Genomic DNA, 13,512 nt, shown 5'->3' with positions numbered 1-13,512 from the left:
CTGTGTATAGAGCCAGACCATTGCCACAACACTGACAGGCAGCAGCTCTCTAGGATACAGGTAAATAGATACCCTTGCTAATAGATATCATTTTAACTGGAGATGCCAGATTGGTCTTGATCTTGAGATCTTTAACACACAAGATGCCCTCTATACTTCACTCAAGCAACATAAACTTTTTTTTTTACCTGAAGGTGCTCCAACCCAAGCCAAGCCAAGGACACCATCATCAAAATCACGATCAGTGAACACATAGGCTAAACAATAGTCATCATGATTCTGCTCAGAATTGAGTTCCAAAAATTTCTCCACACCAATATTTGGAAACCTGAAGGGATTGGTAGGGTCTTTTTCATCTTGAGTAGTGTTGATCTAAAAGAAAAGGTTCTGTGGTGTCAAATAACTCTTGCTAGCCAAGTAGCAGCTTTTCAAAGATGTAACCTATGCTCACTGTAAGAATCCACACTGCAAAAGACTGATTCACAGATATAATAATATACATTACTCAATCTCACCAGTTTAATATTCAGTGACTCAGAAATGAATTATATGAACAGTACCCACTGAAAAGCATTCAGAGGGGAAAAGAAAACTCTGTGGCGCTTGATCTGCAAAAGCAGTTCAACACATGCAATTTGTGGCTTGATGCTGCAGTCATTAAGAGGCATGGTATGAAGTGACACAGGACCAGAGAAAAGATTATTTGCCAAGAGCCAAGGAACTGCTTTAATCACCACCCAAGGACAGCAAGTAAATGGTAACAATGTAATAAGTTCAACAGATGTACTCCAATTCCTAGGGGCTAGTAAATTTAAACAAAGAGGAAGCAAATGCACAGGAGAAATCCCTTGAACTCTAAGGGAAAATGTAATTGGAATCAAAGAACATTTGCAGTTATAGGAACTTCAGGACCTCAATACCACCACCCAATAGTACAGATGGAGTGGCATAAAATTTATATTGGCCAGAAAATGGAGATAAAATATCACACCCAGAGTCTGAGTGTCAGAGGGATGGAGGTCAACCAACATCATTCTGCACACACAGACAGCCTATCTTACACTTTAAGAAAGGGTGGAAAGAAATAACATTTGCCTTTCATTGCTCTCAAACCCATAAGGTTTGTTTTTCATGTCATCAAGTCTGAGCGCTATATTATTAATATTCCATTATATAATCTCTCTGAGACAAAGTGACTAGGTCTAAGACCACCAGCGGGTTCCAAAGCTGAGCAGGTACAGTGGTGCCCCGCAAGACGATCGCCTCGCAAGACGGAAAACCCGCTAGACGAAAGGGTTTTCCATTTTGGAGGCGCTTCGCTAAACGAATTTCTCTATGGGGTTGCTTCGCAAGACGAAAATATCTTGCGAGTTCCCGCGGGTTTTTTCCGCTTTTTCCGCCCTTTCCCTAAGCGCTAAGCCGCTTATCAGCTGTTCCGCTGATACGCCGCTTCTCAGCTGATCGCTAAAAGCCGCTAGACCGTTAATAGCGCTAATCCGCTAAGCTGTCAATGGGCTTGCTTCGCAAGACGAAAAAGCCGCTATACGAAGAGCCTCACGGAACGGATTCTTTTCGTCTTGCGAGGCACCACTGTATTCAGACCCAAATGCAAAGTCCAAAACTTCTCCACTATACTAAGCAGGGCTTCTTAGTAAAGAATCTAATTTCACCAACTGATTTTCCTTGAGATTTTCAGAAATTCAGTCACCCCTCTATTAGTGGAATTTGGAGGAGAATCTCAATGCTTATGTTAGTCAAAATGGTACCACACACAAGATGGAAGAACTTCATGCTGTTCTGCGGCTATGGAAGACTGAATGTGTTTGGGGGAGGATGGCAAGCCGCGGGAGGAGGAATGAAATGGGTAACCTGGAAGAGGTATGGCTGGCTGGCACCCTGACCAAGAACATTTCTCAATACAACATTTCCATTTCATTTGTAGCAAAGATTCAAAAGTTGCCTCCACATCTTTCATTCCATTAGTGTAAATAGGGTAAGAATTAACAGTATGTTCACCAGCACTGGACTACTGGAATAAGTAATAGGCAACTGAAAACACTTTATTTAGCAGGAATGGCTAAGTTAGCTTTTGCTTGCAAGGAACAGAAATTCTAAAAATTAAATTACAGAGTACTTACTCTTATTCGTTTCACCATAAAACTGATATTTCGGATTCCTGAGAAATCTGTTGACTGGTAAATTGTGTCAATTGCTTTAACATGGCTGGATATCTAAAACAGAAGAAGGTTAAAGTTCTGTGCATGTAGTTCTCTGAGAGGCAAAATGTCAAGGGAGCTGCCTTAAACCATTGGTTAATTTAGTTCATTTACTTCTTTATTTAAAGAAGTATTTATGTACCACCCTCATAAATATGTCAGGGCCGTGTACAGCAATATAAAAGCAGTTTTAAAACTATTAAAAGCAGTACAAAATAACAGGCTGTTGCTCTAGGGTTCTAATCCTACCTGGAGATGAACCTGGAACCTTTTGTATAGTAATAAGCATGTGCTCTACCACATCCCAGGGAAATTTCAGGGTCCACCCCCTGCATGGGCATTTATCGTATGTTCTAGAGATACATAAATACCCATAGTGCACATCCACAAGTAACTATAGGTTCTGTTGCTGACAATGTGCTTTTTATGCGTTGTGCAAAAAGTTGTATACATGACAATTTCCCAGAAAAGAACAATGTAGGCAGTTGTACATTAAGATGACTTTTTACATAAAGGGCATCCTCTTTTTACCTCCTTTAAAAGAAAACTATCACTTGAAGCAGTAGCTAAACACTTGCCTGCGCAATCACAGCTTCTCTTGTTCCGTAATATCTAAAGAATAGGTGGTCTGTCTGAATATAGAGTTGACAAGTGTTTTTTTCAGCTTGTGCAGCTCGTTTTCTTCTTAAAAGCTCTGGGCCATGATTGGTAGATTCTTCTGAAGTTTGCTGCAGCATACAAAGCCAAGGAGCTTAGCAATATAGATAAATAGCACTTCTATACAGCCTTCCAGTTCAAAGAATACAGAGACCAACAGCACAATCCTAGCCATGACTACTCAGGAGTAAATCCTATTGAATTCAGTGGGGCTTACTCCTGGGTAAGTAGGATTAGGATTGCAGCCTCAGTTACACACAATGAAAAACGTTATGCACTGTAACACAATAGTAACCATCTGCATTAAAAACAGGGGGGTGGGAAAGGATGAGAGAAAATAAGGCTTGTTAAGAACCTTCAAATCAAGCAGGGCTCTAACATGTAGAAGGCAACTGTGAGCAAGTGGTGACTAACAATTTGTATTGGCTGGTAAATTCTGATGCAGTAATATGCAAAGATGTGTTCAGCACCGAAGCTTCTATCCTCCATCATGCAGGACTTGGCTGTCCTCTTTAGTGAGAGGCTGGTCTGACACATCTCTGCTCTGTCCACAATTACAGTTGCTTGAATCCAGCCACATTCCCCTATTACCATACGCACTGGTACAGTGACTTGGCTCTTAAAAATGTTTGCCTCCAATTAATCTGGCACATGCAAAGTTTATCAAAGGACTAGGAGGAAATAAAATAGCTCATGAGCCAGCTGAATGCATGAATGAAGTTTCAATGAATAAAGACACATTTCTGCAGCCTGAGGAAATTTTCAGCCAAGTTTTTAGGCCTGCTACTGACAGGTATTTAAAATGTTCTTAAAAGCTGCAATTAACTTTTAATCAAAATCAGAAAACCTAATAAATCAACTTAGCTTAATGGTATCCATGTTCTTGACTGTAAAGCTTCAGGAAATTTAATGTAAACTGCATTATCAGGTAATATGATTCAGATCCAAGTAACAGTTTAACTAGTTTTGTGCCATCAAGGGTTCTTTGAGCTTGTATTTCTCATACAGTCCTCCTATGACATATATCAATTCCTTTTTGAAACTGAAGGGGGAGAGTCTGCAATAATGACATAGTTATCACAAGGCATGATCCTTGGTCATGGCTACAGTAAATAGCTCTTTGGCTTCTGGCTAAAGAATGCAAGTTCCTTTACAAAGCTATGAGCATCCTAATATGGAGTAGTGGGGGTCAGGAGTAAATGATTATATTTATATACCTGGTTCATGGGCTCTTCTACACCAGTCATTTGGTACTTTCTCATTCTTTCAAATACGGAATGATCTGCACAGCCACCTTGTGGTCCATATTTATGTGGGTATCCTAGAACACAAACCAAGTGACTAGTTGGATCTTAATTATGAAACTAGTGACAGATCTGCCTAATACTTGTAAGTTACTATCAAATCTTTTTAGTGAAGACAATCTGCATGTTTCCTGCATAAGCCGTTTTGAACTTAAGATATCCATTTCCCTCCTTGTTTAAAACAAACACATCCTATTTTAAGATTACAGTGATTTCAAAGTAACTAAAAAGGGAAAAAAGAGTTAACTAATGTCAATGAATAGTTTAATAAGGACTATGTCAGTTTTGACTATGCAGCGTTTAAGAGCTTGCATACTGGAGAGGGACAGAAGAATCAGGTAGTAAGTATGTACACAGAGGAGCCAATAAAGAGATGTTCATGCTTTGATACCGCATGCTCACAACAAGGCTGCAATTATTTACAAATTGTTTTCTAATGTTAAATAGTGCCTCCAGCTGCAACTTAGCTATTACTGATATGAGTAATAATTAGGCCCAAACGCCACTGCTACCAGCAGGTTGCACAAGCAGAGGACTCATTCACATATAACACTAACATGGCTTACTATAAATGTGAGAGAGTGTGGATACTGTGCTCCTCCTCTGGAGCTCCTGTGAGGTTAAGCCATGGTTTCACTTTAAAAGGTTGTCCATTTTTTTTGGCTTGTGGTTTGTCTCACTATGGACAAGACCATGAGCTGTAAACTCTAAAGCAGACTTTGGTTACAAGCTCATGGTTCGTCTAGAGGAAGCTAATAAAGGAATTTAAACAAACCAAGAGATATGTATCAGGCGATACAGGTGGCCTCACAAAAATCTCATCTGTCAAAGGCCAAGGTAAAGGGCGTGTCTTCAGCAAACAACAAAAACCCATTATGCCCCCTCCTGGGCTGCCACCCCCTCCCCATGATTCTTGAGGGCAATGAAACTGCCAAGTAGGCCCTCTCTGCACATATTAACATCTGACAGGATCTGTAAAGAAAGAGGTCGTTATTCAGATATTTCGGGCCTGAGTACTTTAGCGCTTTATGGCAGCATCTTGAACTGGGATCAGAAACTAACTGGCAACCAATACAGCTGTTTCAAAGCAGAGGTCATGTACATTTTACATGAAACCCCAGCTGATCACATGGCTGCAGTATTTTAGACAAGATGAAGTTGACAAATCATGTTCAAGGCCAGCCCCACATAGTGCACATTGCAACAGTCTAATTGGGAGGTTACCAGAGCATGGAGTCCAGTGACCAGGTAATCTGACTGGCTCTCAGGTAGTATTCTTGAGGCAAAGAAGCAGCATGGCCAATAAAAATAATAATTTAATAATAAATTTTAAAAATACAGCCAGGCATTATGGGAGTTGTAGTCCAGGAGCATCTGCAAGGTTAGCCAGCCCTTTAGTAAGATGCCGAACTCATGCTCTAGAAGAACACTGGCATTACTCATGTGTTTGTTTGGACCTGAACTCGGTCAAAGAAGGAGAAGCAATATATATTAATTTGGGGTTTATTTTTTCCATCCCAATTAAGTAAATGATGCTATAATACAAAATATACACGTCATCTACGACTTCTAGGGCTGGAGGTTACTTGCGTCACCATTACTACTCTATACCAGTGTTTCCCAACCGGTGTTCCGCGGCACACTAGTGTGCCGCGAGACGTTGCCTGGTGTGCCGTGGGAGGGCACACTCATTGAAAGCAAACAAGCATTATGGCGGCAGCGGCAGCAACGACGGCAGAGGCAGCGCTTAGGCCCAGCCCACATCGCCTCGGCTCACAGGCTCTGACGCCGCCCCCTCCTCCTGCCGCCAGGACGCGCGATTGGGTGGCGGGCGCTGGGCAGGCGGTGCTCCGCTGGCCCGGCTGAGGAGCGAGCGCAGGCGGAGGGGGCGGTCGGGGCACCGCTGCGCCTTCCCGGGGCGCCCAGTCCGCGCGCGGCGGAAGGCAGCTCCACTGGAGCCACTTACCTCGGAGGAAACGGGCACGGGGAGCAGGGCAGTTGGAGGAGGGCTAGGCCTCGACCCTGCGGCGGGGCAGGGTTAGGCGCGCCTCAGGCCGGCATCCGTCGGGGTTTCGCCCGCCCAGCTTGGGCCTGGGACCCAGCTGCAAGAAGTGCACCGCCAGCATTTAAAAATCGCCCCGGGACAGCGGAGGACTTCTCCGCTGTCCCGGGGCGATTTAAAAGCCCCCGGGAAGGCAGGCAGGGGGGACAAAGACTTTTGCCCCCCGCCCGCCTTCAGAAGAGGTCCAGGACCTCTTCTGAAGGCTGGCGGGGGGTGAAAGTCTTTGCTCCCCCCTGCCTGCCTTCCCGGGAGAGCGGAGAAACGCAGTGTGTTTCTCCGCTGTCCCGGACAGCTTTTGAAGGCAGGCAGAGGGGAGCAAAGACTTTCGCCCCCCGCCCGCCTTCAGAAGAGGTCCAGGGCCTCTTCTGAAGGAGGGCGGGGGGGCAAAGGTCTTTGCTCCCCCGTGCCTGCCTTCCCGGGAGAGCGGAAAGTCTTTGCTCCCCCCCTTCAAAAGCCGTCCGGGACAGAGGAGAAACGTGCTGCGTTTCTACGCTCTCCCGGGAAGGCAGGCAGGGGGGAGCAAAGACTTTTGCCCCCCGCCAGCCTTCAGAAGAGGTCCTGGACCTCTTCTGAAGGCGGGCGGGGGGCGAAAGTCTTTGCTCCCCCCGCCTGCCTTCAAAAGCCGTCCAGGACAGCGGAGAAACACGCTGCTTTTCTCCGCTCTCCCGGGAAGGCAGGCAGGGGGGGAGCAAGGACTTTTGCCCCCCGCCCGCCTTCAGAAGAGGTCCTGGACCTCTTCTGAATGCGGGCGGGGGGCAAAAGTCTTTGCTCCCCTCTGCCTGCCTTCAAAAGCTGTCCGGGACAGCGGAGAAACACGCTGCGTTTCTCCGCTCTCCCAGGAAGGCAGGCGGGGGGGAGCAAAGACTTTCACCCCCCGCCAGCCTTCAGAAGAGGTCCTGGACCTCTTCTGAAGGAGGGCAGGGGAACAAAAGTCTTTGCTCCCCCGCCTGCCTTCAAAAGCCGTCCAGGATAGCGGGAAGCGCTTCCCTGCTATCCCGGACTGCTTTTAAAATGCTGGCGGTGGGGAGCAAAGCCTTTCGGCCCCCGCCGGCCTTCCTGGACCTCTTCTGAAGGCCGGAGGGGGGGGAAGGCTTTGCTCCCCACCGCCAGCATTTAAAAGAGGTCCCCGGAGATTTCCCTATAGGCTTTCTTCTTGCGAAGCAAGCCCATAGGGAAATTCATCTTGCGAAGTGCCTCAAAAAACGGAAAACCCTTTCGTCTTGCGGGTTTTCAGTCTTGCGAGGCATTCATCTTGCGGGGCACCACTGTATATATAGTCAATATAGGCACAGAGTTAATTTTTTAAACATTTTCTAATGGTGGTGTGCCTCGAGATTTTTTTCATGAAACAAGTGTGCCTTTGCCCAAAAAAGGTTGGGAAACACTGCTCTATACGATGATGCCAGAAAGAGTTTGGTCACACTTGCACAGAGTTCAGCAGGACACACTTCACCTTATTCAATGCATTCCTGCCCCTAACCTTGGATCCTGAAGCTCAGGGGAAATTGAATTTTTATGCAAAATGCCCAGATTTCAGTGGGAGCTTTTCTGTCTTGAAACATGGTTGTAGATCTGCGACATGATTTAATGTCACGAGACCAAATCTAGTCTCAACAAGCACAATCTTCCAGGTGGCTATTTTCCCAACTGCAATCCTCTACAATAAGGTGAAATACAGTTAAAGTAGTAAAAATAGAATTTGAAAGCTCCAGTATTCACATCTTCTCTCATTAAAAATATCATTTCACAAGAATACTGTTCACTGTATTATATTATGACTATTATTTCATTTTCCTGGTATGTATTAAGAAACACTATGACATAACAAACAAGTATATAAAGCAAATCCAAGGCACTTGGTGGGGGAAGGATTCAGTCAAGCTATTTTTAGAAAATATTTAACAAAGTACTACTTAATGCTAAAATTAGATATATACCAGCTTTTGCATTTGCAATTTGACCAATTAATCAATATTCTCTTCATAATATCACAGCTTCGAATGGGTGCTGATCTAGATCTACTGCTAGATAGTTTCTTTTCTCTTTAAACTTTCTTCAGCTCGATAGCTTAGTTACAGCATGGTGCTGATAGTGCCAAGGTTGCAGGTTCGATTCCCATAAGGGACAGCTGTATATTCCTGCATTGGAGGGGGTTGGAGTAGATGATCCGCAGGGTCCCTTCCAACTCTACAATTCTGATTGTATTATCAGCTTTTAATTCTGATCTGAACATATGAAAGAAAAGGGGGTATAATCAAATGTGCCAACAAGCCCCAAAGCAGTCCCATTTCCTACCACCCATCATTTATTTAGTACCAATAGTATATAAAAAAGCCACGGTTAAACTGCAAATCTTGCTCTACAAGAAAATTTTCAGTGATTTCTGCATTTCGTAACACAGCTTTACAGCAGAGGTTTTCAACCTTTTTGAGTCCACGACTCCCTCGACCAACTATCTTTTTTCTGCAGCACCCCTGTGGTGCTCAGGAGCCCAGTTATATCACCCCTTGCCTGCAAAGCTGACAGCCTCTTACCCGTTTTTGAACACCCTCCCTCAGCCTCCTTTCCTCTCCTCCGGAGTTCTCTGGGCAGCCGCTGCAGCCACCCCTGGTCTCTGAGCTGCCCCCCCAAAGAGGTGGCTGCTCCTGCTACCCCACAGGGGCTTGGGCAAAGGATGCCCCCAGCTTTAGTGGCCCAACAGAGACTGGCCAAAGGTGAACATAAGCACAGTACCTTATCTTGGGTGGCAGCAGGGCTGCTGCAACAAACAGCTGTGCAAGCCTTTGGGAGGCAGAGATGCGAGGAGATGCGAGAGGGCATTAGAGGGGGGGAGAGAAGGAAAATTGCCCCTGACACCCCTGACCATCATTCAATGCACCCCAGGGTGCCGCACCACACTGGTTGAAAACCACTGGCTTACGGCAAAGAACGAGTACTAGTTAATGAAGACAATTCATTTCGAAACAGAATAGAAAGGATTTTTTAAAAAGAAAAAACCCTTATCACTTACATATTTAACATCACTCACATAAAAAGTATGAATCAAGATCAAGAGTAAGAATTTAAAATAGTTCACCATATTTTGAAATTAGAATAGAAAGGTCACCTTTTCCTGGCCACCAATTTCACTGCAGCATGGACAAAGGGCTTTGTAGAAAGTGGACAAGAAGATCCCCACTTGCAGAATAGGCTTTTGTTTAAACTCTGAATAAGACTTCATTGTGATGCTAAACATATGTTGCATTGTTGTGCCTGCTAAAAGGATATTCCTGCCAAAAACTGAAAGATCCGGCAACCAACAGGCTCATCCATTAGAAATACAGATTCTGTCTATCTCAAACAATCTTCTCAGCTGATGCCGGTCTTGTTACCTTCCCATAGTGTAGAGTGCCTCAAAGCACAGGAATCAATACTTCTCACAATCAAACACTCACTAAATTCACTTTATTCTCTGTCAACTGAATTTGATTTTGATCTGATAAACCTCAGACAAAATGATGGACACAGTCAAGGTGGTCTGTTTATATAAAAACTAGTTTTCCAAAATGAATGTCCTAAACAGGAACATCAAGCTGTTTTGGTCCCATACATTTGGGTTTGCAGTAGTATCTTCTATCTCTACCTCTCCTTTGTAGCCTTGCCAATTCCATACTTTGCTTCCAATCCAGCTGCTAAACTAATAGCAGAGTAGGTATAGTTGGGTTAGATGTAAAGGTGGGGGAGGTTCTGCAGCTGAGAAAAATTCTTTGCCTGTACTGATGTGAGATCTCAAGGCAAAGTGGCTGCTCCTGGCTCTCTCTCCCCTCAAAGGCTCCAGCTTCTCCTCCCCTTTCCCTCTCTCTCTAAAAAGATTTCAAGGCACTGCTATCCCAAGAGTAGCTGCTGAGCTCTTCAGAGAGCAAATGAGTGCTCACTTCCCTGTCCAAAGCCCCCCACATGTCCATCGTTAATGCAAGATCGGGAAGGCAGAAAGCAAGGAAGGGCGGTGGCAATAACAGGGTAAGAGGGGTCATGAGGGGAGTCTGTCCAAGTGTCAGAAGCGCATGGAGGAAAGGCCACAGAGCTCCCTTCAGCAAATTGGAGAGGGTCCGGCTGCATAAATTTGCATTTTGCATTGGACCCATCTTCCCCTAACTGACCCTATCATGCCTCAGAACCTCAGCAGGGGGCTGAGAGTGACAAATGCCCAATGCCTAGCAGGCTTCCTCAACCTTGGCCCTCCAGATGTTTTTGGCCTACAACTCCCATGATCCCTAGCTAGCAGGGAATTGTAGTCTCAAAACATCTGGAGGGCGAAGGTTGAGGAAGCCTGGCCTATGCCAAAGCTTACCTACACCTGAATTCAATAAAGTTCTGGATATTTTAATCCCACGGCATGCTGAGAAGAAAATCTCCCAGAGAGAGAGAAATAAAACTTCTCTTCGATGCAGCTGAAATAAACCAGCGGGGAGAGTGCCCTCTTTCCTGCCGGCTCAAACTTATGGAACCGGCCAGCTCAGCAGCTGTGTAGAGCCCACCAGCCCTTTGGGAGAGGGAGAGGGGGAGAGAGAGACTTTTGCTGCTGCTCTGCTTGGCAAATCAGGTGTTTCGCGGGGCAGAGCGGTGCCCAGCATACAGGCAGCTGGAGATGCTAGGCACAAAGGTGGCTCCCGGACATCTCAAACCAGTCTCAAAAGGTGCGTTGCCAGTTGCAAAATGAGAACAGTGCAATGAGAATTTTGGTCATTGATTGTATTATGTATCTGAGCTCATGAGTGAAGACTAACAGCATTAACTAAGCTGCTGTGATGGCAAGGCCTGTTCATAAACATTCTAAAGCTCAAAGCTGATGGAATGTTGGTCATGCACTTTCCAGGAGAGGTGAAAATGCCTGAGATTAGACCCTAATACAGACTTTAAGGGCAGTAGCATTGCAAAGAAGGCTGAGAACTGGGAAGGAATCTGAGGTAAGGAGGTGAAGGGGTAGGGATCCCAGAAGAGGAGGTAACTGAAGACAAACAGGAACCTCAAGGAAGCTTTCAAAAAAAAAAAAAAAAAAGCAGAGGCAACAGAGAAGTTGATGAAGGTGGAAGATAGGAGCTGATTTGAACTATGTTTGGCTATATCTTTTTAACTTTTTAACTTATCAACTTTGGCTATTGATTTTCCGTAATATGATCTCAAGAAATGTACTATCCATTCCTTTCACTTGAACCCAGAAGTTCTTGACACACTCCCTGAACAGATAGCTTTTTAACCAAGGTTGGCAGGAGCCAGAGCAATGGCCCCAGTATACACTAGCACCAATTTGTCCTCCCTAATGAAGAGACTAGGCTGGCCCTTTTTTAAGACAACAAAGGGGTCATGGAAAGGGACAGAGAACAGAACACAACAAAGGAAAGCTTAATTGCTGGCAAAATCCTTCCAGGATTCCCTAATGCTATCCTCAAGACATGGACAATCGCTAGAACTGCTAAGCCACACATTTAATTTCAGAGACTGACAGCCAGTGCAACATATTCAATAAATTAAAATACTAAGGAAAATTAACTCCTCACATTGCTTCTACTAGGACAAACCTACAAAATATGTGCAGGTCTTGCACACCCTTTATCTTGTATGATACTAATAGTTATTGCTTAAGAAACACATCTGATATAACATTCCAAGACAACATACCTATGGCAATTTATAGCTGTGATGTCACTCTTCAGTTACATGCATTCCCTAACACTTTGGTATCCCAGACCAAGGATACATGTGTAATATCACTTCCCATGTGGTGGTGGTGTTGCTGTTGCTGTTGTTGTTTGTACCCCACCATAAGTTAGCCCTTAAGCATCTGTCATCCCCACACTTGCAGTCAAAGAGATTCATGGTTTTTATCATATATTTACACAGTAGCACAACAGCGAATGCCTACATGAGTATGGGAACAGCTTTCACGCGGTTTGCTTTCATAAAAAATCAAGTGTCACACCATTTTAGGATATTTGTGCTGTACTGATTATTTTCACTGTACATGATAAACGGAAATACTTACTAATATCATCTTCGTGATACATGACTGAATGAAAAGGCAGGGCTCTGTCCTTAATATATCTTTCTGCTGGTTCAATATAGAAGGTCCCAGTGTGAGTCTTAATGAATCCTTCAAATCTTCCATCAACAACAGATCCATGGCTAAAGCTTCCCTGCTCACCTTTGGGGGAGAAATAAAAGATTAAAGAAAAAAGTGCACTGGCAGTTTTCATACTCAGGCATCAACCACCAATAATTAAGCTTCTTAAACTATGCTTGCAAACAACTGATACCCTCCCCTGCCAGTCGTCTTCTCCTTTAACCACCATTAACATGCTCTGCTCAAAGCAGGAAAGTTGCAGAGCTATCCCAGTTGCTTAAAAATATTGTATTAAATACCATGTGACCCTTATATGAATGCTTAACCAGCTTATTATAAAACCTCTACCATGAGGTTTTGTCACAGATTTAACCTCTGAAAATAATAGTTCGGTTGGCCAATCTTGCTGAAATTGTTTACCACTTTTCATCAGGTGGCAAACAGACAAAAAAGTAATACACATAACTGCACATAACTGTAGAATTCCAGTTTATCATTAGTTTTAATAAATAGTGAAAACATCATTAGCAGGGTCAGTACTTTAATGTTTAAATTCCCACTCTCTTAACAAGCCTTTTCCTTAAAGTCACAGAAAAATGAAAAGGATGTCTTTTTGATAGATGTTGACTAAACGTATTCCAAAAGTTTAAAAAACACACGTCTCAATTATCTATAAAAAGACTCCTAACGTTAACTTTGTGAACATTATTTGTCAATACACAAATAATGAGTTTTAGCAAACAAGATGTCCTGCGATATTTCTGACACCATCAAGCCACTTACTGATTTGCTGACTTTTTGTGCTATGAAGGAATGGCAAAGGCTTCCTTTCTAATAATTTCCAAAAGGTTAAGTCATGTCAGTCTGCTATAGCTAAACAACAAATTGTGGGACACCTTAAGAACTGACAAATTTACTATGCTATAAGCTTTCATGGACTACAGTCCACTTCTTCAGATGCCTTCAAGTGTTACAGGAAAATAAACACATAGCTGGTAGTGGTGGCAGAATTGTAAACAGTGCAATCAGAAAGAAATTAAATGCAGGAAAGTACAGAAGGTGATAGCTACATTAACAATGGCCAATAAACTCTTTTTATTTTATTATTTTATTTTATTTTTATTTTTTGGTAACAGCAAACATCCTAGCATTGGTAGGTCAATTGATACATGT

General features: G+C 43.7%; 1 protein-coding gene across 1 annotated transcript in view; it reads right to left on the bottom strand.

Annotated features, from left to right (window-relative positions):
* The window catches only part of ADAM10 (ADAM metallopeptidase domain 10), a 50,816-nt gene that overhangs the window by 19,190 nt on the left and 18,114 nt on the right, over positions 1–13,512 (bottom strand). Inside the window, exons 4-8 of the mRNA XM_081838896.1 lie at positions 12,262–12,420; positions 4,091–4,194; positions 2,795–2,944; positions 2,139–2,231; positions 189–372 (exon numbers count right to left, since the gene is read on the bottom strand). Of these exons, the coding sequence (XP_081695022.1) occupies positions 189–372; positions 2,139–2,231; positions 2,795–2,944; positions 4,091–4,194; positions 12,262–12,420 (690 nt within the window). The remainder of the gene's footprint in view (positions 1–188; positions 373–2,138; positions 2,232–2,794; positions 2,945–4,090; positions 4,195–12,261; positions 12,421–13,512) is intronic.

The sequence above is a fragment of the Podarcis erhardii genome (genome assembly GCF_964252035.2).
Source record: "Podarcis erhardii genome assembly, chromosome: 14".
Lineage (NCBI taxonomy): Eukaryota > Metazoa > Chordata > Lepidosauria > Squamata > Lacertidae > Podarcis > Podarcis erhardii.
This window is presented reverse-complemented; position numbering and strand designations above follow the sequence as displayed.